The sequence below is a fragment of the Rutilus rutilus genome (assembly GCF_951802725.1).
Source record: "Rutilus rutilus genome assembly, chromosome: 1".
Classification (NCBI taxonomy): domain Eukaryota; kingdom Metazoa; phylum Chordata; class Actinopteri; order Cypriniformes; family Leuciscidae; genus Rutilus; species Rutilus rutilus.
This window is the reverse complement of record NC_140209.1, coordinates 29211114-29235029: the sequence shown is the minus strand read 5'-3', so window position 1 is coordinate 29235029 and position 23916 is coordinate 29211114. Positions and strand designations below refer to the sequence as shown.

At 41.0% G+C, this 23916-nt stretch overlaps 1 protein-coding gene and 1 long non-coding RNA gene across 2 annotated transcripts in view; both read left to right on the top strand.

Moving 5' to 3' along the window:
- LOC311278113 overlaps positions 1 to 23916 on the top strand; it is a 415099-nt gene that overhangs the window by 338719 nt on the left and 52464 nt on the right. The window lies entirely within an intron of this gene.
- On the top strand, positions 8229 to 14565 carry LOC311278097 (cytochrome P450 2K1-like). Its single transcript, XM_084388676.1, has 10 exons — positions 8229 to 8478; positions 8561 to 8723; positions 9430 to 9579; positions 9667 to 9827; positions 9922 to 10101; positions 11509 to 11650; positions 11739 to 11788; positions 12608 to 12742; positions 12832 to 12973; positions 13126 to 14565. Exons 1-10 carry the CDS (start codon positions 8275 to 8277, stop codon positions 13311 to 13313), a joined length of 1515 nt encoding a protein of 504 aa, XP_084244802.1. The 5' UTR covers positions 8229 to 8274; the 3' UTR covers positions 13314 to 14565.

Here is a 23916-nt window from a genome sequence, read left to right as displayed (position 1 = left end):
TTTGAATGTTTACTGGGTTTGAGAGAAACAAACCGAAAATGTTATTTATTAAAGAAACACTCCACCATTTTTTCATATTAAAGGAGAACTCGGTAACTCTAGCGAACTCTAGTCACTTCTTCGCTGATTTTCCCTTTTGTTGTCGCATGTTTTCCCCACGAGCTCCCCCTACAGCTGTGGGAGGGTGTATATTTCACAACACAGTCGTAAAAAACTCACGTGCGGCGGCCTCCTCCCCCTCTCTAACGCTGCTCATGTGCGTTTGTTTTGATCGGAGCAAGCCAACTGTATTGTGTGGAGCTATGTCTACCGAGGTGGGTAATCTGGTAATACATCATACATGCGTGTGTGTTTATGTCGAATTGCCGTAAAGCAATTTGTGTTTCGCGCTCGTTCTCGTTCTAGTTCTCGCTTCTCACGAGACTTCCAATTTCTATCTTGCCGGGACGGTAGTGCCCAAGTTGCAAGGTTGGTTTTCCGCCTGGGAACGCTGGGGGGAGCGGGGAAAGTCACCAATATCACCAGAACAGGTTGTTTAACCATCCAAATGATTTCTAGACAGTTTTATTAAGTTAAAAAAGTTACCAAGTTCTCCTTTAAACTATGTTATTCCCTTAACTAAGACGAGTTGATACATACCTCTCTCGTCTCAGTGCGTGCACTCAATCGCTCTGGCGCGCGGCGACACTTTGATAGCACTTAGCTTAGCCCAGTTCATTCATTAGGGACCAAACAGAGATGAAGTTAGAAGCGACCAAACACCTCCACGTTTTCCCTATTACAGTTACATGAGTAGTTACACGACCAAGTATGGTGACACAAAATAAAACGTGGCACTTTTCTAAGCGGGTAAAAAGGATAACTATAATGTATGGCGGAATAGCACTTGAGAGCACTTCGACTCGGCGCAGTAAAAAGTCACACTGGTATATTATAGTTATCCTTTTTACCCCCCCCCCCCCCCCCCCCCCCCCCCCCCGTAGGTCCCACCCAAGACAATTTCTGATTGGCTGACACACTCGGAAAGACGGGTCGGACACGCTTATAACCCAATGACAAGCAGCTCTGCGTTGCTTTTTGCGTTGCTTTTGCAGTGACTTTTTTCTCTTGCTTTGATTTGTGCGGACCTTTCCATCGTCCAGCATGTACGCTTACATGCTCTTCAAAGAGCTCACTCAAAACTCATCAACTCTTCCGTAAGAGCCTTCGTTGAACTTCGTCAAAGAAAACCCTCTCAGAGTCGCTGAGTCGATGTTACTTGGTTGAAAGATACTCGTTCAAGTGTTGTCGCAATGAATGGTAGGAGAGAGACAGGTTTGTAATTCTCTATGTAGAGTTGTGGCACTATCACTTTAAATATCAGTGTTGATGTTAACGTCACTATGGCAACCCCTGTTTGGATGAAGCGGGTAACGTAAATAAAGTCAGTCTAGTGTCTACACTCACACGAGTTACATGTGTATTTCTTGACACTCTACATGGTGTCAGAAGTGTCTGATAATGGCTCAAGGACTCCGTCGTATCGATCCACTAGTTTTTGACGACAACATTGCCGACAACTGGCGGAAATTTGAGAAAGAATGGATAATCTACTGCAACGCAGGACTGTCGGATAAATCTAAGAAAGTTCAAGCCTACACGCTACTGAACCTAGCCGGCCCGGAGGCTGTTGAAAAGTCGGAATCCTTTGTTTATGGAGAGGGGGAAAGTCACGAAGAACCAGAGACTCTACTGGTAAAGTTTGCTGAATTATGTTTGCCAGCGAAAAACGTCATTATGGACAGGCATGTTTTTAACACCGCTAGTCAGGGAACCGGTGAGTCTATTCAGGCGTATGTCTCCACTCTGAAAATACTGGCGAAAAAATGCGATTTTGGCGCGCTCCGTGATGAATTGATCAGGGATCGTATCGTCTGTGGGATACAGAGCGACACCCTCCGCAAACAACTATTACGTGAAAAGAATCTCACCCTTGAACTGGCAGTTAGCATTAGCATGCTCCATGAACAGTCGGAGAAAAGCTCTAAGGAACTTCATAAGGAAGCTGAAGTGTGCTCAATTCAGAAGGCTCGCTGTGGCAATTGTAATGGCCAACATTCACCTGACCGCAGCAAATGCTTTGCTCTCAACAAGACATGCAATAACTGTGGAAAACTTAATCACTTTGCTAGGTGTTGTCGCTCTGCACCAGCACAGGCCACAGTTCGCCCCAAAGCCCCCACTCCATACAGAAGAAGAGAAATGGGTAGAGTAAATGAATTGACCACTGAACCAGATAATCAAATGGTTGATACTTTCTACTGTGACACAATACTCACACCCGCACAGAAAGGGGAAATCTTCGCCACGCTCGCAATGAAGAACGGAAATGGACAACTGAAGGTAAAAGTGGACACTGGTGCCAAATGTAATGTGATGCCCAGAAAACTGCTGCATGCAGTTGACCACACAGTGCATGTGGATCCAAATGAAAAGGTCAATCTAGTGGCTTATGGAGGTGAGTCAATCAAAACTGATGGCACTGTAACACTGCATTGTACACAGGGACAGTTCAAGTTTCATGTGGTCAATAGGGATGTAAAACCCATACTGGGACTACAAGACAGTATTGCTATCGGTCTCATACATCTCGGACCTGACGTCCACATGCTGCAACAAGAAGCTCCAGAAATACTGGAGTACAAAGACCTTTTTGACACTAATGTCATAGGTAAATTACCTGTGATATATCACATGAGACTAGATGACACTGTTGCCCCCACAATATGTGCTCCCCGCAGGATCCCCATTGCCATGAAAGATAAGGTCAAGGCGGAGCTGGACCGAATGACTGCCCTTGGTGTAATTATACCAGAAAATGACGCAACAGAATGGGTGTCTGCCATGGTTGCAGCGAAAAAAAAAGATGGAACAGTGCGACTTTGCATCGACCCAGTGCATCTAAACCAGGCCCTCCTCAGACCCCGTCATCCGCTCAAATCAATTGACCAAATCATTGCGGACATGCCCGGTGCAAAAATATTTAGCATCTTAGATGCCAAGTGTGGGTTTTGGCAAATACCCCTTGACCGCGCATCCTCCAAGCTCACAACATTCATGTCACCTCATGGCCGATATAGGTTCCTGAGAATGCCATACGGCATATGCACAGGCAGTGAGGTCTTCCAAAATGTGATGGAACAGTTATTTGCTGGACAACCTTGCGAGATCGTGGTGGATGACATCCTCATCTGGGGACGTACATTACTAGAACATGATGAACGCCTAACACAGGTTTTGAACAGGATCCGTGCCATCAACCTAAAGCTCAATCCTGACAAGTGCAAATTCAGAGTCAACTGTGTACACTATGTAGGACACCTGTTAACCGCTGATGGTGTTAAGCCTGATCCGGAAAAGATCAAAGCCGTCTGCGAGATGGAGAAGCCACAGGACAAACAGGCTTTACAGCAGTTTCTGGGCATGACAAACTATCTATCCAAATTCATTTCCCAGTACAGTGACATGACTGGCCCTCTGAGACAGCTGATACACCACGACGTGGAGTGGCACTGGCATGACGCCCATGATGCGGCTTTCAGCAAACTGAAGCAGGCACTGACTAATCCCCCTGTGCTGCAATTTTTTGACACATCAAAGCCAGTGGTTATATCAGCAGACGCCTCCCAACACGGTCTTGGGGCGGTGTGCCTCCAAGACGGGAGGCCGGTGGCATTCGCATCACGTGCCCTCACACCAACTGAGTCCAGGTATGCTCAGATTGAAAAAGAAATGTTAGCACTGGTGTTTGCAGCTAAAAAATTTCATGATTTCATCTATGGCCGCCCCGTTACTGCTGAAACGGATCATCAGCCCCTTATAACTATCCTGAGGAAACCACTGCACACCGCATCACCACGCCTGCAGGGTATGATGTTAAAATTGCAACGTTACGACTTGGATGTGATGTATAAGCGTGGCAAGGAACTGTTTGTGGCAGACGCGTTGTCGCGTGCACACTTACCTGAGTCTGAGCCCCCACTTACTGATGACTTACTAGAAGTGATGACTGTCCAGGTGCTCTCCTCACGTCGTACAGATGAATTACGAAATGCAGTAAAGAGTGACGTCACCTGCCAACAGCTATCTGAAGTCATCGTGCATGGCTGGCCCAGAACCTCCAAGGAGCTGCCGCAACAGTTGCGACCGTTCTTCTCCATGAAGGAAGAGTTGACGTTAGAGGATGGACTGCTCCTGCGTGGGCAAAGGTTAGTAATACCTGCAGCACTGCAAACGTTTTATGTCGGCCAGCTACACCAGGGCCATCCCGGGATTGAAGCCACCAAACGCAGAGCTCGAGAGACTATGTACTGGACCTCAATGTACACAGATATCGAAAGAGAGGTGTCTCGTTGTGCTGCATGCAATGCTTTGACAGCACACCACACAAAGGAACCAATGCACCTCCATGACATCCCTGAACTGCCATGGTCATTTACTGCAGCTGATATATTTGAGTGGCGTGCCAAAATGCATCTAGTCCTGGTGGACTCCTACTCAGGGTGGTTCGAGCTGGATTACCTCCCCAACATGACCAGCAACACGGTCATTGCGAAGCTGAAGCGACACTTTGCAACACATGGTGTGCCCCACTCCCTCATGACTGATAATGGGACCCAGTTCACTGGAAGGGACTTTGCAGACTTTTCACAAGCATGGGACTTTAAACACATCCGCAGCAGTCCTTATTACCCACAATCTAACGGTCTGGCTGAGCGTGCAGTGAGATCCGCTAAGCACCTGCTGGAGAAGTGCCACCGTGATGGCACAGACATCCAAGCAGCCATTCTCCACACTCGCAACATTCCCCGTGATGGGCTCCCTTCCTCTGCTCAGCGACTCATGTCCAGGCAAACCAGGACCTTCCTGCCAGCAACCACAGACATGCTCAGGCCTGCTATCCAAGTCAATGTGACTGCTGCCATCTCCAAACACAGAATGAGGGGGAAAGTGTATCATGACCGCAGTGCTCACCGCCTCTCTGCACTAAGACCAGGTCAAACAGTCAGAGTGCACACTGAACGTGGTTTTGATCAAGTGGCAAGAGTGGAAGGCCCAGCTCAGCAGCCTAATAGCTATGTAATAGCATCACAAGGAAAGAAATATATCAGGAACAGGCGACATCTCCTCCGGGTTGAGGAAAACCCAACGGCAAGCTCTGAGGAGGACGTGCCACTGAGGTCCACCTCACCAGTACCTGATAGAGAGACTGCCCAAAATGCCAACCCACCACCTACACCTCCTAGTATCACACCAGTGGTCAATACTGGTGACTCATCTGAGAGACAGTTGGTGGTGACTCGAGCAGGCAGAGTTAGCCAACCTAATCAGCGTTATCAGGACTATGTCAGTACTTGGCTAAAAAACTAACTAAAATCAAGATATGGAAATGATAACCAGGTGTCCCTTCGTTAACTGAACTAACTTTGTTTGCCCATACTCCACCATACATTTTATGTTCCGTGTCACCTTTTGTTCCGTGGTGGGTGGCCTGATAATAAGATAATTTCAGTACGTGTTCTGTTCCAGTTTTGTTGTGTGGGCTGTTAAGTTTATTTACATCCCATCTGGAAGAAAGGGGATGTAGAGTTGTGGCACTATCACTTTAAATATCAGTGTTGATGTTAACGTCACTATGGCAACCCCTGTTTGGATGAAGCGGGTAACGTAAATAAAGTCAGTCTAGTGTCTACACTCACACGAGTTACATGTGTATTTCTTGACACTCTACACTCTACAAATGATGTGTTTAATGTTGGCTTTTTAAGCAGTGGAGTTACCCGAGCCTGCTTGAATGCAGTAAGGAAAATGCCAGTATGGAGGGATGAGTGTACGATGAGTGTACAAGTGTACAAATGAAGTAGACTCGCTCCCTCTGTCAAAATCGAGGGAACGAGGGTCTGTCCATATAAACACACTTCAAAATGGCAGCAGGGATTCCCCCGAGGGGAAGTGCTTAGGAAAGTTTGCAAGTGCGTGTCTAAAAGTCAAGTCAAGTTTAACAATGTAGATTGTTCCAATGCGGCTTTACAGAGATACAAGGATATTTTAAAGTAACAGAGATTGTTTTGGCTTTATAGCAGTTCTTGAATAAAGTTATTTTCCAGCTTAATTTGATTGATTCACTTCCGTCGCAATGATCATTAGTTATTAACTTAGGGACCGCTAACACAACGCCGTTTTAACAGGAAACTCTACACAGACTTTAAACGTGAAACCTGTGAGAACGCTGATGGCGTGCACATGTGTATTGCGAGTTCAGTCTATTGGTATGCGCGTTTGAATATATGTGCGCAGGTTTGTAATTCCCTACAAACCAAGCCTAAAAAACGACTTGTCTGGCCTTAACATTTTTGATACAGAATTTGATCACTTCGGGGTAGCCACGTGAACCGAATTTTCCCGACAACGCTTTATCTGTAGAGTGGTAAAGGGATCCTCCATAAGGAGAAACTAGTTGGCACTTTAGCACCCTGCTATGACATCGGGTCCAGGCGCAGGTCCCTCATCAGATCTGGATACGGCCTGGATCCGCAGGCTGCGGGAAAACCTCGGGATAAACAAAAACACTAAAATTAGCGTAGATGCCATTTTTCTTATGATGCAACGAGTACATCAGGATTTATGGGAAGTGTTCCCGGTTCTGGCTGACCTAATCTATGCAGCCTAACATTGAATTATAGAAGTCTATAATGTGTTATGTGTATGCTAGGTCAAAGAGATGTGTTTTTAGTCTAGCTTTGAACTGACAGAGTGTGTCTGCTTCCCGGGCAATGGTAGGAAGACTGTTCCAAAGTTTTGGTGCTAAATAGGAGAAGGATCTGGCGCCAGCAGTCGATTTTGATAATCTAGGTATTATCAACTGGATGGAATTTTGAGGTCGCAAAATTCCAGCCAGTTGATAAAAGTGGACTGGAACGCAGCCCTAGACTCAGAGGAAACTCTGTTGCAAAGCAACCCGCAATCCAGGAAAACCTGCACACGAAGCGTCACCCGGCAAAGCCAACCAACCATTCACCAACGAGTGCTACATTTGTCATTTTAGGTCTCAGAAGGGTGCTCGCGAGTGCCCCCTATGCGGTCGTTTTGCGCCCTCGATGCACACTTTTCCCGAGCCCGCACTGATGTGAGCTCCACAGCAGACTTCTTCCCGACAAAGCGGCGTTACGTCACGAAAGTGCGGACTCAAAAGGAGGACCGCGAGTGCTTAGGGTCCCATTTGGGACAGGGCCACAATCTCCTAATTCTTGCTGAACTGGTGCAAATCTTATTTAGCCAACAAACTAAGATTAAAGTGCTAGTAGATTGATTCTCTCAGGTTGCGGTCAAGAAATAGTTTCTAACGCTAGACATTATCTAGGCAGAGTTATATTGATCCTAGTTCCCTTACAAAAATGTGTAATAAAATGTATTAAGTGATGTTAGTACCCCCCCATTATCACCAGTATATTCTAATTTAATTGAGATTTTATTATTTTTCTCATGTGCCGTGAAGCAATCAAGTCAGATTCAGTTTCTGCTGTACAACGACCACCGATCACTTACACAACCCACAAGTTCAAGTATGTGCAAATATTTTTCAATGAAACATTTACACGTTTACACTCATTGCCCAAGTGCAAAGCAGCGCATCTTAAAACTGTAAATGATAGATTGTCACATTTTGGAGAAAATGCTAACTTTGGAATGATTAACTGTGTTTTAATACTCATCTAAACACATAGATGATTTGTGTGTGCGTCTGTTTGAGTTATTGTAAAGATTGTAATACATAAAAGATAAATAATAGAGCTCATAATAATATTTTAAAGTCAAACGTATTCATGTTAAGTGTTGGAATATATACTGTGCTAGTTTGAGGTTTGATAAAGGTCGCAGTCTCTCTCTGTGTGTCACAGTTCAAACCTGCTTTGCTGTGCATTGCTGGGAAAGTAGACAATACAGCAATATTTAGTGCATATATAAACCACAAGACTTGTTTAAATCATGTAAATGCAATAATATTGGAGCAAAGATTTTGTGTTTAGCAATAAGGCCAGGATGTTCCCTTCTTGTTTTAACAAGCTGAAGAAGGTTAATAATTCACCACAAAGTGTCACACACATGCTGATGTAACCATAACAAGTCTCTATTATAATGGATTTTTTGTCAATTAGTTTAGGATCACACAAGGTCCCTCCCTTAAAAAGCAGCTATAAATCTGCGAGTGCATCAGTTCAGAAGCTGAGAGAGAAAATGGCTGTAATCGAGGCACTTCTGCAGTTTCTCAGCACAGGTACATTACTGGGCGCTTTGCTGTTGCTTCTGGTTTTGTATTTGCTTTCCTCTGGATCCAGATCTCAGAAAGAGGGGAAAGAGCCACCGGGACCCAAACCTCTGCCGCTGCTGGGGAACCTGCTGACCCTTGACCTCAAGAGACCCTTTGACAACTTTTTTGAGGTGAGAACTTGATACGATTAAAATGAATAGTGGTCAAACATTTTAAGATTTGTTTGTAAATGTCTTTCTCTGTGTCCTCCAGCTGTCCAAAACCTACGGAAATATATTCCAAGTGTTTTTGGGTCCCAGAAAAACTGTGGTCTTAGTTGGGTACAAAACAGTCAAAGAAGCTCTCGTGAACTATGCAGAAGAGTTCGGCGACAGAAAAATCGGACCTGGTTTCAGGATAACGAACAAACAACATGGTAGGAATCTTTTCAAGATTTTTAGTTTTTTCAACTCAAAAGATTCAATTCAATTCAATTCAATTCACATTTATTTGTATAGCGCTTTTCACAATACACATTGTTTCAAAGCAGCTTTACAGAAAATGCATGAGTCCACATTAAAATCACAGTTAGCTAAAAATGTATTAATTTAAATAATGTAATAATATAAGCAGAAACAATGAGCTCATTGAAGTATTGAATACTTGTTTGTTAACAAATGATTATGACATTTAGAAAAATGTAGCTTTGATGAAAAGATCATTATTTGACTTGAAAAATATAGTTAATGATTTAGTTAGAAGTTTGGTTTAAAGGCAACCTATTTATTCCTTCCCTTCCTTTGAAACCAAATAATTGTAGAGAATTACAATAATATAAATGAAGTTGCAGGGAACTCATCACCATAATGGTGAGTTCAAACAAAACCATTTTAGGAAAATCAACATCGCTTAATGAAGTCAGCTTATGTGATGTTCTCTCAAAAAAATGAAATTTTACTGCATAGTCAGTGGTGAAAATGACTAGTCGCTTATTAACCTGACATATAACATGTATAAGCAAGCTGACTCTGTATAAGTCCCAGAGGTCTAAGGTTAACATATGTTTAACCCAGTAAGTAATCATTTTCTTCTTGTGTTGTTGCTGAGACTCATGGTCAGTTGGTTTTGTCTGTGTTGATCAGGAATAATTTTTTCCAATGGAGAGAACTGGAGAGAGATGCGACGCTTCGCTCTCAGCAACCTGCGGGACTTCGGGATGGGCAAGAGAGGAAGTGAAGAGAAAATCATAGAGGAAATTCAGTATCTGAAAGGAGAGTTTGATAAGTTTGAAGGTACAAGCTGAAACACATTTATGGACATCTGCAATCATGCTCTTAGTTTAAAAGATCCGTTGAGAGACATTTGTTTGCTCTTCACAGGGAAACCCTTCGACACAACACAGCCTGTGAACTACGCTGTGTCAAACATCATCTCATCTATTGTGTACGGCAGCAGATTTGAATACACAGACCCTCGATTCACAGAAATGGTCGACAGGGCAAATGAAAATATTCGAGTTAGTGGATCGGCTTCTATAATGGTATGGAAGTATGTTTTACTGTATGTTTTTGGTCACTTCATTTTTTAAAATCTCATTAATACATGCATTTTTTTTTCTCTGTTTGTACTTGCAGCTTTATAATATATTTCCGTGGTTGGGTCCATTCCTCAAAAGCAAAAGGATTATTGTACGAAATATGTTGAAAACTAGAGCAGAAATGACGAGGTTGATCACTGGACTGCTGGAGACTCTGAATCCACACGACAGCAGAGGGTTTGTCGACTCCTTTCTCATCCGCAAACAGAGGGAAGAGGTACAGTAATCACCTGGTTCCATAGAAATACAGGAGAAAGTGAAAAGTAATCATCAGCTTTGATATTTAAACACAATTATGTATTTAATTATTAGGTATAGTTATTAAATGTAAATTAAATGTGCACAAAAGATGCTAAAACTAAATATAATTGGTGACACTTTACAATAAGGTTCCTTTTGTAAACATTAGTTAATTTAAGATGAACTAACAATTAAACATATTCTAAAGCATTTATTCATCATAGTTGATGTTAATTTCAACATTTATTATTCAAATTAAAAGTTAATATGTAAGGGATAAAGTATGAAGCCTGAAGGGGGTTATTTTGTGAGAACCACCGGCTGGATGAACATTGTCCCAATTATTACATGGCTACTTGCCACACAAGTAAATAATTAGACACGAAATATTGATCTGTGCTGAAAATCTGTTGAACTGTTTTAAAATCGTACCTGTTTGTACCTCATAATCCAACAGTGTACAATAGTCACAAAATGGCAGCAGCTGCGCTTGAATGAAACAAGAGAGAGCGAGTCCACGATACTGGATGGCATAATTAAATAACTGTACACAAAATATTGCCATATTGCAATATTGCCCGCGATAGCCAATGAGAGCGAGCAAACTTAACTAACCGGATGTTGCGTGCTTCTATAGCTGAAACTTGGCAGCCACAAACAAGCCACAAAAGTGGAGTATTGAGAAAGAAGATCACCCGTATTCTTTTTTTCTCCTTTCTCCTATTTCTTCCCATAAAACAAAACTTTAAAACAGCTGACGATGTTGATCGTCCTCCATTTGTTTTTCTTCTCAAGTTTGATCTCGCGAGTCTCCATGAGATATCATCTCACTGTGAAAATGTTAAAACAATGGACAGGTGTGCGGTCTCGCGGTCCAGGACGAATCTTCTAGTGTGTGCATTCGTAAGATTATAATGCTAAAAATCGTTTGAAACTGCTGTTATGTCTGTGGTCTCCCCCAGTTTTAAAAGCGGTTAAGATTTCAAAGTCGTCTAGTGTGTCCCAGGCCTTACATTAAAAAAAGAATAATTACTTTAACAAAGGTATTGCTCATGGTTAGTTCATGTTAATACTTATTACTAATGGGACCTTATTGTAAAGTGTTACTATCACATTTTGTCTGAGTTTCAGTTGTATTTTTATTGGTTTCCTGTTCTGTGTCCTTTGTTAGCTTTTGTTACCTTGGTCATTCATTGTTTGATTAATGCATTGCACCTGTTTTTCGTTTCATGCATTGCTTTGTTTCTTGTTCTCCAAAGTTTGTATTGTTTGAAGTTATGTAATTTTGGATTTTGGTTCGTAAAATACAACTACATGAATTTGGATGTTTAAGTTTTCTATTAGAAGTTAAATTGAGCATTTTGAATGTATTTTTGCTTGTCAGCAATCCTGTAAGAAGGACACACACTTTCACCAGGAGAATCTTCTTGTGACGGTGGCAAATCTATTTGGTGCTGGTACTGACACGACAGGAACGACTCTGCGCTGGGGTTTGATGCTCATGGCCAAATACCCTCATATACAGGGTAAAAACACAGTAATGCCAAGAGTTTTTCCTCAATGCTGAGTTTAATGTTGTCTACAGGAACAAACGTGGGTTGCATTTTTGTGCAGATCAAATTCATGAGGAGATTGACCGAGTGATCGGTGGACGTCAGCCAGTGGTGTGTGGTGGAAATTTCTTTAATCTGACTATCTAGAATAAAACTGTTGCGTCTACTCATCGACACAGAGCGTCTACTAATCGACACTTAATAAATAAAACTGTTGCGTCTACTCATCGACACAGAGCGTCTACAAATCGACACTTAATAACCTTTATACTCCAGCTCTTGCGTCTTCAGTCGACAACTGGCCGAGTCTACTAACCTAACTTCTTTGCTGCGCAGCATAAAAACAAATGAGACAGACTTCAGTAAATGTCCCTCAGATGGTTTGTTCAAAACGGCCGGGAGTTCTCGAGCAATACTCAGAGATTCTCGGCCCAACATAAGAATACAATAGGCTTTATAGGGTAAAGCCAGACACATCAAAATAGAATCATCATGACTAACATGTCATGCGCTATCAATTTGATTGGTTAAATTGTTTAAAGCAAGCCCCCCCCCTGTCATTACCCTTTGTTAGCTACATCAGCAAAATATCAAAAACATTGTAAGGGGTTAATATTTCAGTCAATCATTTCACAATACAGTCAAAATAAACAGAACATTGAGTCCTTTCTAAAAGTTCCATTCGACCAAGGTTACATTGAGTCAAAAGTTTGTTAGAAGGTTAGATCATATCGAAAGTTCGTCTGGTGGCTACATCCTAAATAAAAGGAAGTTATCCTGTTTTATTGTTAGATCTGGAATGGAAAGTTAGTCACCATCAGACATAGAAAATGGGAAGTGTAATAAAAAGTTTATCATAAGATGAAAATCTAAGTTCAGATTTTCATGGTTAGTAACATAATTAATCTTATCTAATTAATTCCACTGCAGGTGGAAGATAGAATGAAATTACCGTATACAGATGCAGTGATTCATGAAACCCAGAGACTGGCTAATATTGCTCCCATGAGTCTGCCGCATATAACCAGCTGTGATGTTCACTTCAATGGATACTTCATCAGAAGGTCAGTCAGAAGAATAAATATTTAGCCCTAGAAAAAAAATACTATGTGCATCTTGAATTTTTTTTTTTTTTTTTTTTACTCCATTTCTAGGGTACCACTGTCATTCCTCTGCTGACGTCTGTTTTGAAGGATCCAAGCGAATGGGAGAAACCAAACAGTTTTTACCCAGAACACTTCCTAGATGAGAAGGGCCAGCTTGTCAAGAGAGATGCTTTCATGCCCTTTTCTGCAGGTATACGCTCAACTCTAAACAGCAGTGTTTTGAAGAAATAAACATTTGATTTGGAATTTAAATTGTTTGTCTCTCTCTCTCTCTCTCTCTCTCTTCTCTCTCTCTCTCTCTCTCTCTCTCTCTCTCTCTCTCTCTCTCTCTCTCTCTCTCAGGCCGAAGGGTTTGTTTAGGAGAGAGTTTGGCCAGGATGGAGCTCTTCCTGTTCTTCACTTCCCTCCTTCAGAGCTACCGCTTCACAACTCCACCTGGAGTGTCTGGAGATGATCTGGATCTTAAAGGAATAGTCGGAATCACTTTGAATCCATCCCCACACAAGCTGTGTGCGATCAGACGCTCCTGATACTGGACAATCAAAACAGAAAGAAGACATTTTACCTCAGTTTAAATAAGAACTGGCATGATTTTACTCGTTCTGAGTAAATTCAGAAAATGTAAGTATGCGACTAACTCCACAAACCTGTTGTTTTTGTTAAAATTTTGTAGTAAAAAAGATCATTCAAAATGTATGCTGTTTTCACACAAAAAGTAGCTTGTTTAAACAAGATTAATTGCGAGGCACTGTGTAAGATAACTATGTAAGATAAGATTACATAGAAAAGGTTTTTGAGAAGGGTGAATGCTTGACGGATATCTTGAGGAAGAAAATTCCACCTCCTGGGAGCCACAACGCTAAAAGACCTGACTCCCATGGTTACCTCCAGACTATTGAAACCGACTGAATATGGCACAGCCCCACCTAGGATATTTTCACCAGCTGCCACTGAAATTGACTTCATTATTTACAACTGGAGGTTTCAGCAGCAGGGAAATCATGCGACTCCTTTGTCTTATTATCACTTCATCATAGCTGTCTGATAGAGTTGGCAATACTAAAGGTTGAGCTTTGACTGCATCTTAGAGAAACGAGTAGCTGTTAACTCCTCATCTGGGGTCTTTCTCAGTATTTCAGTCTGAAAGTTCCGATTACTGAGGTTTTCAGGAACTTGCATGGTAGACTGCTCCCTAAGAGCCTCTCAGGTGATATTGCAGAGTCTGTGTTGTGTATTCCCCTGCAGCTCTGCTCTAGGGGTTCTAGGATGAGGCCTGAGGTTTCCCCTTTGCCGTCTGCCAATGAATATTGGCTTTTGTTTACAATTGCTTTAGACAATGTTCATGCTGGTGGCATTCCCATTCACAGTGTCAACAACAGGACGCAGCTCCTTGTTCCCCTTCTCAGGGAACCGGGTTGCAAACGCAACCTGAGAGGTTTTTCTCCAAGATATTGTAGATGTGACATTTAATTACTGAGCCATGCTAACCAGCCTGCTGACAATCAACCTGTTTACTGACGGGGAAATATTTATCAAATTGTTACTGATGTGCTGGAAGAAAACGAAACGTCTTGCAAGATAAAATGCTCTGTTAATCTTAATCAGTTAATCCACATTAATGTCAACATATTTGATGTACAAAATCCTTGTCAATGTATCTTTTTTTCTGGACCTGATTTACAAATAAAGATCCATTTCAATACAGTACAATTACAGTAAATCTTTTAAAGTGGTATACTTGAAAATATAACTGTTTCTTTAACTGTAATCTGTGAATCTACAACAACACCCAGCCAGCAGAGCCATGTGGGGCCCAAATGGGTTTGACCTGGGCTAGCTAACTGGGACCCAGCCAGTTTTGCACCCAGTTTCCATGTAGGCCCCACATGGATTTGCCCAGATGAAATGAACACTGCTTAGTGTGCACACCACAGGCTGTTTAATGTAACACTTAATCAGTGTTGGAGGTAATGAGATAATTAAGTGATTGAATAATGATAGTGCATTATTGATGAACACCTGCTGTTAACAAGCATAATCACTGAAGGAAAGAGAAACACAAGAACTACTTCCAGCCACAACCTTGGATGAAATCAACTGAAGATAAAATACATCAAATCTCTCAAGATCTGATTAAACAACTCCACAAACAGCATTACCAGCTTCACTTATTACTAACCAGACTGACTTTATTTCTGTCAGACATCTACAGAAAAGAATTAAGAAGAGGCTTAGATGTTGATTACTTATTTGAAAGTAATAGTTTGATTTGATGTTACCATTGTGGCGATCAGTGTGTGCTTTAGTCAGGCTCTTGACTTTTTAACATTAGTTTTTCTCTGGCAGCTGTGTCTGTTTGTTATGGCGAGAAAAGCAAGAGAAAATATAATCAGATGCTGTAAGCTGATTGATAGTAAGAATATAATCAACATATATTGGCTTAACTCATTGATATTATGTGGGAGGTTTATATGGGTAGTATCAGTTATTAATTCTGTTTTATTGTTGTGATTCTACAGCAAGGGTATAATATCATTTAATCAGAACATCAAACGATTTTTAACACACCATTTACATATTTTGGGCTCATTGGGATTTTTATTCGCACACAGACATCAAGAATCAGCATATGAATCTCAACAATGGTGACATGCTTCATGCTGCAATGCATTCTGGGAGCCATGGAGTATGATGCACTCAGAATGCATTGCACTATGAAGCATGTCACCATTGTTGAGATTTAATCATGTTCTGATTAAATTATATTATCCCCTTGCTGTAGAATCACAACAATAAAACAGAATTAATAACATACTACCCATATAAACCTCCCACATAATATCAGTGAGTTAAGCCAATATATGATGATTATATTCTTATCATCAATCAGCTTACAGCATCTGATTATATTTTCTCTTGCTGTTCTCGCCATAACAAACAGATACAGCTGCCTGAGAAAAACTAATGTTAAAAAGTCAAGAGCCTGACTAAAGCACACACTGATCGCCACAATGGTAAGATCAAATCAAACTATTACTTTCAAATAAGTAATCAACATCTAAACCTCTGTTAATTCTCAATAAGAATTTCTGAAGACGTCTGACAGAAATAAAGTCAGTCTGGTTAGTAATAAGTGAAGCTGGTAATGCTGTTTGTGGAGTTGTTTAATCAGATCTTGAGAGATTTAATGTATTTTATCTTCAGTTGATTTCATCCAAGACTGTGGCTGAAAGTATGTGTTTCTCTTTCCTTCAGTGATTCTGCTTGTTAACAGCAGGTGTTCTTCACTAGTACAAAATCATTATTCAATTACTTAATTATCTCATTACCTCCAACACTGATTAAGTGTTACATTAAACAGCCTGTAGTGTGCACACTAAGCAGTGTTCATTTCATCTGGGCAAATCCATGTGGGGCCTACATGGAAACTGGGTGCAAAACTGGCTGGGTCCCAGTTAGCTAGCCCAGGTCAAACCCATTTGGGCCCCACATGGCTCTGCTGGCTGGGCAACAACATTGGATTCTGAGTCTCCACCTTCAAGACCAGACGTAGCCACTCCCACTTGTACGTTTGAACTGTACAAACCTTAAGGCCTTATGGGTATTTTCACAGTGAACATGGCTTTCATGGAAGCATTTCTTCAGGTTTCCAACACAGGGACATTAATCTGTTGCTTGCTTCTGCTCTTTGTGTTTATATCTTGTTCTTCTGGTCTCAGAAAGATGGAAATTAATCAAAACCAGGGCCAAAAACGTTGCCGTTTTTGGGAAATCTGCTAATGTTTGATGTCAACAAACCAGCCTATGTGAAGTATGTATTAATGGGATCAGTCCTATTGGCCAACCGCTTTGTTTCTATTGGTTCATGAGTAGAGAGCCTCACAGAGTTGACAAACTGACCTCATGAGTTTTTACAGAGAACAATTCTGCTTTTCACTGTGAGAATATGATCATTTACCTATAAATAATAATTCATAATTTACTTATCCTCATGTTGCTTCAAACACATGACTTTTTTTTCATCTGTGGAACACAAAATAAATTTTGAAGAACCCCAAAATAATGAATGCTGTTGACTTCTATTGTATAAAAAAAAAAAAAAAATGTTTTGGAAAGTTTGGATTTTTTTTTCTCCTTTAAATGCCTGTAACATCACTTTCAATCTTCATCAGATGGCAGAGCAGTTCAGCTCAGTTTTCATGGTCTACTTTGGTCCAAAGAAAGTGGTTGTGCTAGCCGGCTACAAAACAAACACTTGTTTATTATGCAGAAGAATTTGGAGCCTGAGAAATAATCATGGTAAGAGTAGCCCAGCTGTTCTGCTTAACAAAACTAGCCCAATGGCCAATCAAACATTGCCCAAATGTAGCCCAATGACCATAACCACAAAATCAATACTCAAAATAAGCCATTTCCTTACCTAAAATACATATTTTACAGTCACAGTTATGCAAGTTGAAAAGCACATCGAAGGCTCCCTACCAGTGACCCTCCTTCACAAAACATCTAGCACAGTTTTATCATTGATAGGATTATCATTGATTATCATTAATATATTCCAATCCAAGCATGTCAAAACTTTAGCCTGTAAGGACCACCCATTGGCCCAACGACGGAATCCAATGGCCTGGGCGAAGGGATAATGCGTGTATGTATTTTCAGCGCTCCAGTGAAGTTCACTTAATTTATTGGAATTTAGTTTCAATATTACTTTAGCTCCACGCTTAATCTGACTCCAATTTTAAATGATAATCAAATTTAGATTGTGTTTCTGATTAGAAAATAGTCATAAATATTGATTATGTATTCATTTAGATCTTTGATTATTCTGAGTATCCCATACTTTCAATTATTAATTCACTAAGTGACCCGATGCCGCACAGAGTCACACACCCCGGGTTTACGTGGATCTCACGGACACAGCCTCGCCAGTCTGATCTTGGTCAGAGGGTGCAGGGTTTGCTAATACCTCTTAAGTCGGTTGCCTACTGCTCACTCATACAAAAAAGTGTAGTTTATTTAGCCACTTCCATACAACTTGTCAAGTCAGTGATAGACAGAAATCAAAAGGTCTTCAGATGACGTGCCTACTGCTCCGTTCATATGCGCCTTTAGTTTGACCTTTCCTGGACACAGAGCTGCGGTAGCGCCAGCCTCCTCATTTCAGAAAACTTCAGAATAAATCAAGATGTAAAATTTATTTGTCAGGTAAAAATGTATCATGCCAATTACACAAGTGAATGATTAAAAGCCAATTCAGAAAAATACATAATTTACTCAAAGATGACTCTAAAAGTAAGTAATGCTTTCCTGACAGAGACAGGAAAACACTGAAACAGCACTGTATGGGGGATCTTGGTAAAGGGTCCCAAAGACTGCTCTGACACCTAGCCTTAAATACCCAGACCAGAACAAAAGGGTTATACAAATGTTGTTTAGAGTTGTTTGGGTCAATCCATGTACCCCAGGGGGTAGCACCTGGTTTCGGGAGATATCTTTAAGAGACATCACCCAGAGAGGAGAACAGGATTTTCCTAAGTTCTCAATCTTTCTCATTAAACCAATGACTGCAATGAAATTAAGACAATTTTACCAATCGCACTGAGACACTTAAAATGATACCAAACATGAAAAGGAAAAACAATAGATTTACAAGATACATCATATGTGATATATAGACATTCTTAATTAACTTTCAGTGTCTTGAGGAGGGAGAGGGGGGATGAGTTGAAGTCAAACAAGGGGACAAGGAGATAAGTTTGGGCAGGGCAATGTCCTGTGCTCTGTCTTTGCTATCTCCTGTCCAGGGTGCATTTTATGGCTTTATTGCAGGGTGAGTTTTGTTTTAGCAGGAAAATCAGTCCTTACAAACCCACGGGGGAATAAAATCATCCCGTTGCAACGGTTTAAAACTGCAGACTTGGCAACCCTGCAGCCCAGTCTCCTGACAATATATTTAAAGGTTTCTTTAAACTTATTATATTATATATGAGTTACATACAGCAGTACCAAAAGGTTTTGAACACTTTTTAACATTTTAGACAAGTCACACTTATAAAAGAATTTCACCGCGTTAGATACAAAATATCAAATCATGCATCTGCGTTAAAATTATGCTAAAGCTTTTCTCAGAACAAACTTCACTTTTCTGAGCCACTTATATACTGTATATATATACTTTATATATATATATATATATATATATATATATATATATATATATATATATATATATATATAACTAATTGGTCTCTTTTCGTGGATGTATGAAAACACTTCAGAAAGTGAAAGTGTCCAAGGCTTGTCTATATTTTCAAAAACGTATTTATATTTTAAATGTTTTTATATTTTGAAACCTTTATTTGTGAAAGTTTATTTTTTATTTTTTAAATGCCACTTGTTTTGCCATTTTGCTACATAATGCAAACACATTTAAACATTTTTATACAGTGGGTGGGTACAGAAAGTATTCAGACCCCCTTAATTTTTTTCACTCGTTGTTATATTGCAGCCATTTGCTAAAATCATTTAAGTTCTTTTTTTTCCCTCATTATTGTACACACAGCACCCCATATTGACAGAAAAACACAGAATTGTTGACATTTTTGCACATTTATTAAAAAAGAAAAACTGAAATATCACATGGTCCTAAGTATTCAGACCCTTTGCTGTGACACTCATATATTTAACTCAGGTGCTGTCCATTTCTTCTGATCATCCTTGAGATGGTTCTACACCTTCATTTGAGTCCAGCTGTGTTTGATTATACTGATTGGACTTGATTAGGAAAGCCACACACCTGTCTATATAAGACCTTACAGCTCACAGTGCATGTCAGAGCAAATGAGAATCATGAGGTCAAAGGAACTGCCTGAAGAGCTCAGAGACAGAATTTCTAGTTAAAAAAATGGACATGAATGCCCTTTCAAGTCAACATTTGGATGCAATGTTAAAAATCTTGTGTAATATTAGTTGCTGTATTTTTTTCTGTTTGCTTGGTCTTTATTTTTATTGTATAGCCTATATGTAATTGTATTTTTGTAATCATTTTTTTGCCATGAAGATAGTCACAGATGCTGACATGGCATTAAATAAAACTATACTGATATTATTAAAGTGTTCTTATCCTTAAAGGGGGCATATAATGCTATTTTTGTACAAGCTAATATGATTCTTTAGGCTCTAAATTAAAAGTTTGTAATATACTTTAGTTAAAAATTCTCATTAGTATTGTAAGAAAACATTCATTTTACCGGGTCAAAAACAGCTCTGTTTTCAGCACGTCGTTTAAGTGCATGTGTCTTTAAATGATAATGAGCTTTGCTCACCCCACCCCTCTGTTCTGTGGGGCGTTTTGACACAACAACACACGTGGAGTGTTGCCTTGACAACAGTTGAGGGTATATTTTGAAGAATGGCAGCGGAAGTCTCTGAGGACACTGTGCAACCGTATCAATTTGAACCGGAGTCGGACCCCGAACAAGATGACAGCCCAGAAGAAGTTTCGACAATTAAGGCTCGAACAGGACGTTTCTGAATGGTTGGTTAACGTAATGTCACTTTGATCTATCTTTGTATGTACTGGTAGAGTAGTGAGATACGAACGCTATGTGTTTACTGATGTATACGTTAGTTCATTGACAGATTGATGTTACAGCTAATAGTCATGAAAAACTTTTTTTTCGGTAAATGTAGGCTTGTCAGTGATGCGTAACGTTATCTATGCAGTGTTAGGTACAACTGTCAGGGCTGAAGCACTGACATGAGGTCACGGCAGGAATGTTTCTAACAGCAGTTGAAGGACACCAAGATTTTTGTGTTACCATTCATCTTCATGCAGTTATAACTGTTTTTTTGACATTACTTCTTAATCAGTAACAGACACCGTTATAAACCATCTACAAAAGTAAGCTTAGTATAGTATTACCACGTTAACTTTAACACCTGCGTACACAGTTTGTAATAACACAATAACCATAACGTGTTGTTCATTATAAACGTGGGATTATTGAGAACGTCGTACATAGAAAACATGCCGTAATGTACCCTGAGTGTAAACAGCCACATTCATCGTGAAGCGTGCTAGCGATTTGCAAAGATTAATATAAATATTAATATAAAGGTTAATAAAACATTACACTCACTTCTTCTTCTGGAGGTGCAGCAGGAACACGAATAGTTGGTACCGATCCTTTTTTCAGGAGCAGCTTCTTAGCAAAACCAGCTTTATACTGACCCTCGTTTGTAAAGCAGTCTGGTGTGAAATGATTTGTGTAAACATGAAAGCATTGACGTTGGTCGTGGGGAATATTCCCTTCGAAAACAAAACTCAGCCACTGCGTCTTCAACGGTTCGGATTTAGGAACATCAAAATGACTGCTGTGTTCCTTATTACACCCAAGAACAGAACTCCACAATTGCTTAGACTGTATCAACAATGGCGGACTATGATGACAGCTCGCTCACGAGCGAGGGCGGGTCTGTGTTGAAATGCTGCTGCTGTCAATTAACAATCGTGGGAGGGGCGTCCGACCGCGTGACGTCACACGGTCGAACGGCTTGATTTGAGACAGGGAAAAACATAAGAAGATTTAAAAAAAAAACACTGGATGGATTTGTATCTTTTTATGATGGTTGTGTACAGGCACTGCCAACACACATTTCAGTACAATCAACTTGTAAAAGTGCATGTTCCATTATATGACCCATTTAAGGTTGACTGCATTAACAGGTTAGCTTTCTTGTTTTTTTCCCCTCTTCACATTAATGTTATAGCCTCTGTCCCTGCCGACCCTGGCACGAGGAGACCATCATCAAGTGTCAATCCGTTCACACTGGCAGAAAAAGGGAAAATGATGAAGGAAAGGCAAGATGAGTGCCACAGGGCAATCACAATCTTCATTGTGAAAGGTTTGCTGCCTTTTTCTACAGTGGAGGCTCCATGGTGGAGGTAAGAAAGCTGTAAGGGATGGTGTTGTTGTAGGTTGTTGGCCAGGTGTTTAGGTCATCTCTTAACCTAGCCTGGGTGCCAGCCCGAACCCCGCCCACAACATTTTTTGGTCGGGAAGTTCGGTCTGGACTCGCTCCGTTGAGGAGCTATTATGCCCGAACAAAAATTGTTCGGACCAATCAAATTGTCAGGGCGGGCTTTATACGATGATGGACAGATGAGCAGCGGTAACGTAATCATCCACGTCACCAAAGAGCGCTTGATTTGAATTAGTTTACAACAAAGACGACTGCTGCTGGAGAATTGAGATTTCACGAGCTCACATTTACAAATAAGTCAGATAGAATAAATGCGTATATAAGAGTTCACACAAATAAGTCGATAGAATAAATGCGTATATGACGTGCTGTCCGAGGAGAGGGCTGTGGGCTCGGTAGCCATACTCCCCCGTATTCCTGGTTGTGAGAGAACAAGACAAGAGTGAGGATTCGGGGTGGTGGAGGGATGCTGAAAAACTGTCAAGGAGTGTTAGGTAAGTTGACAGAGTGAATATGCTTCCTCATGCTGATAGATAGGGTAACGTTAGACATGGTATTGTTTGATGACAAGTTGATATTGGATTGATTATTTGTACGTGCTCCTCCCGAACTTTGTTTATGAAACATCATGTGTAGATTCCGCCATCGCGTCTGTTATAGAAGATATCGGCAGCGCATTCATTTTAAAAGAGGAACAGAGAGCCACGACATTTTTTTTTATTTTTTATTAAATGCTTGTAGAAGCCGCACATTTTGTTGGTTGAAAATATGAATGAAGAACATGCGTCATTTACTCCGTTGCTCTGATTGGTTGTAGGTCTATCCAATTGAGTGCAGAGGTTTTTTTTTTCCTGGTTCGGTTGAGACACACCCCATAATCAAATCTCTATGGAGCAGTATCAGACTCACATTCTGACTAGAATCTGAGTATGACGACGTCAGGCTACTCTTAACCTCGATAATGTTTTTTTGTTGTTGTTGTTGTTGTTGTTGTTGTTGTTTTTGTTTTTTACCTTTTATAGTAAGCAACACTGATAAAACAATGCTATTTTTATGTTTTGTGTTCTGAATCTGATGATGTCAATTATAGGGAGATGATAAGGGCCTTAAACCCCAGATATCAGTACCCCAGCCAAGACATGCTCTCAAATACCCTCATACCTGCATGGTATGCAGTAGAAAAAGAAAACCTCAAGAAAGAGGTACAAGATGTGAGGGATGTGGCTGTGACTGCTGATGGCTGGACCAGCATTGCACAAGACCACTACCTGACAGTGTCAGTCCACTATGTGAGAGAGGGCTCCATGACAGAGAAAGTCCTACATACAAGGGCAGTATACACATCCCAGACAGGGGAAATTGTTGCAGAAGAGATAGGAGATATTCTTGATGAATTCAATATAAAGGACAGAGTAGTTGCAGCCACAGTAGATAATGCAGCAAACATGGATGTAGCAATACAAAAGATGAGTATTAAAAAGATTGGCTGCTTTGCTCACACTCTCAATATTGCTGCACAAAAGCTTTACACTATACCCTCAGTCTCACAGTGGGCAGGAAGGATCTGAGCAATGGTGGTGTGGCTGAAAAGGTCCAGCCTGGCTAAACCTGTCCTTAAAGAGAAGCTGTCACGGTTCATGAATTCACTGTCTCTCTCTCGTCTAGTGTGCTGTTGTGTGTGTGTGTGTGTGTCTGTGGGCGTGGTCACTGATCAGCGGTGATCAGTAGCGCCAGCTGGATTCAATTGTTTGTTCCCTTTATAAGTTCAGTAACCAGTGTCTCATGTTGTCAGATCGTTGTGCTTCCCGGTGTGTTTCCTGTTCCTGTTCCTGTTCCTGTTCCTGTTCCTGTTCCTGTGCCTGTGCCTGTTCCTGTGCCTGTGCCTGTGCCTGTGCCTGTGCCTGTGCCTGTGCCTGTGCCTGTGCCTGTGCCTGTGCCTGTGCCTGTGCCTGTGCCTGTGCCTGTGCTGGTGCCTGTTCCTGTGCCTGTGCCTGTTCCTGTGCCTGTTCCTGTGTCTGTTCATTGGATTGCATTCCCCGTGTCGTCGTCGTGTTCATTCCTGGATTCTCTGAACTGCACTGAATCACCGAGCACCGTCACGAGGGTTTACTGCACTGGACCAGAGCATCATTCACGAGGGATCAT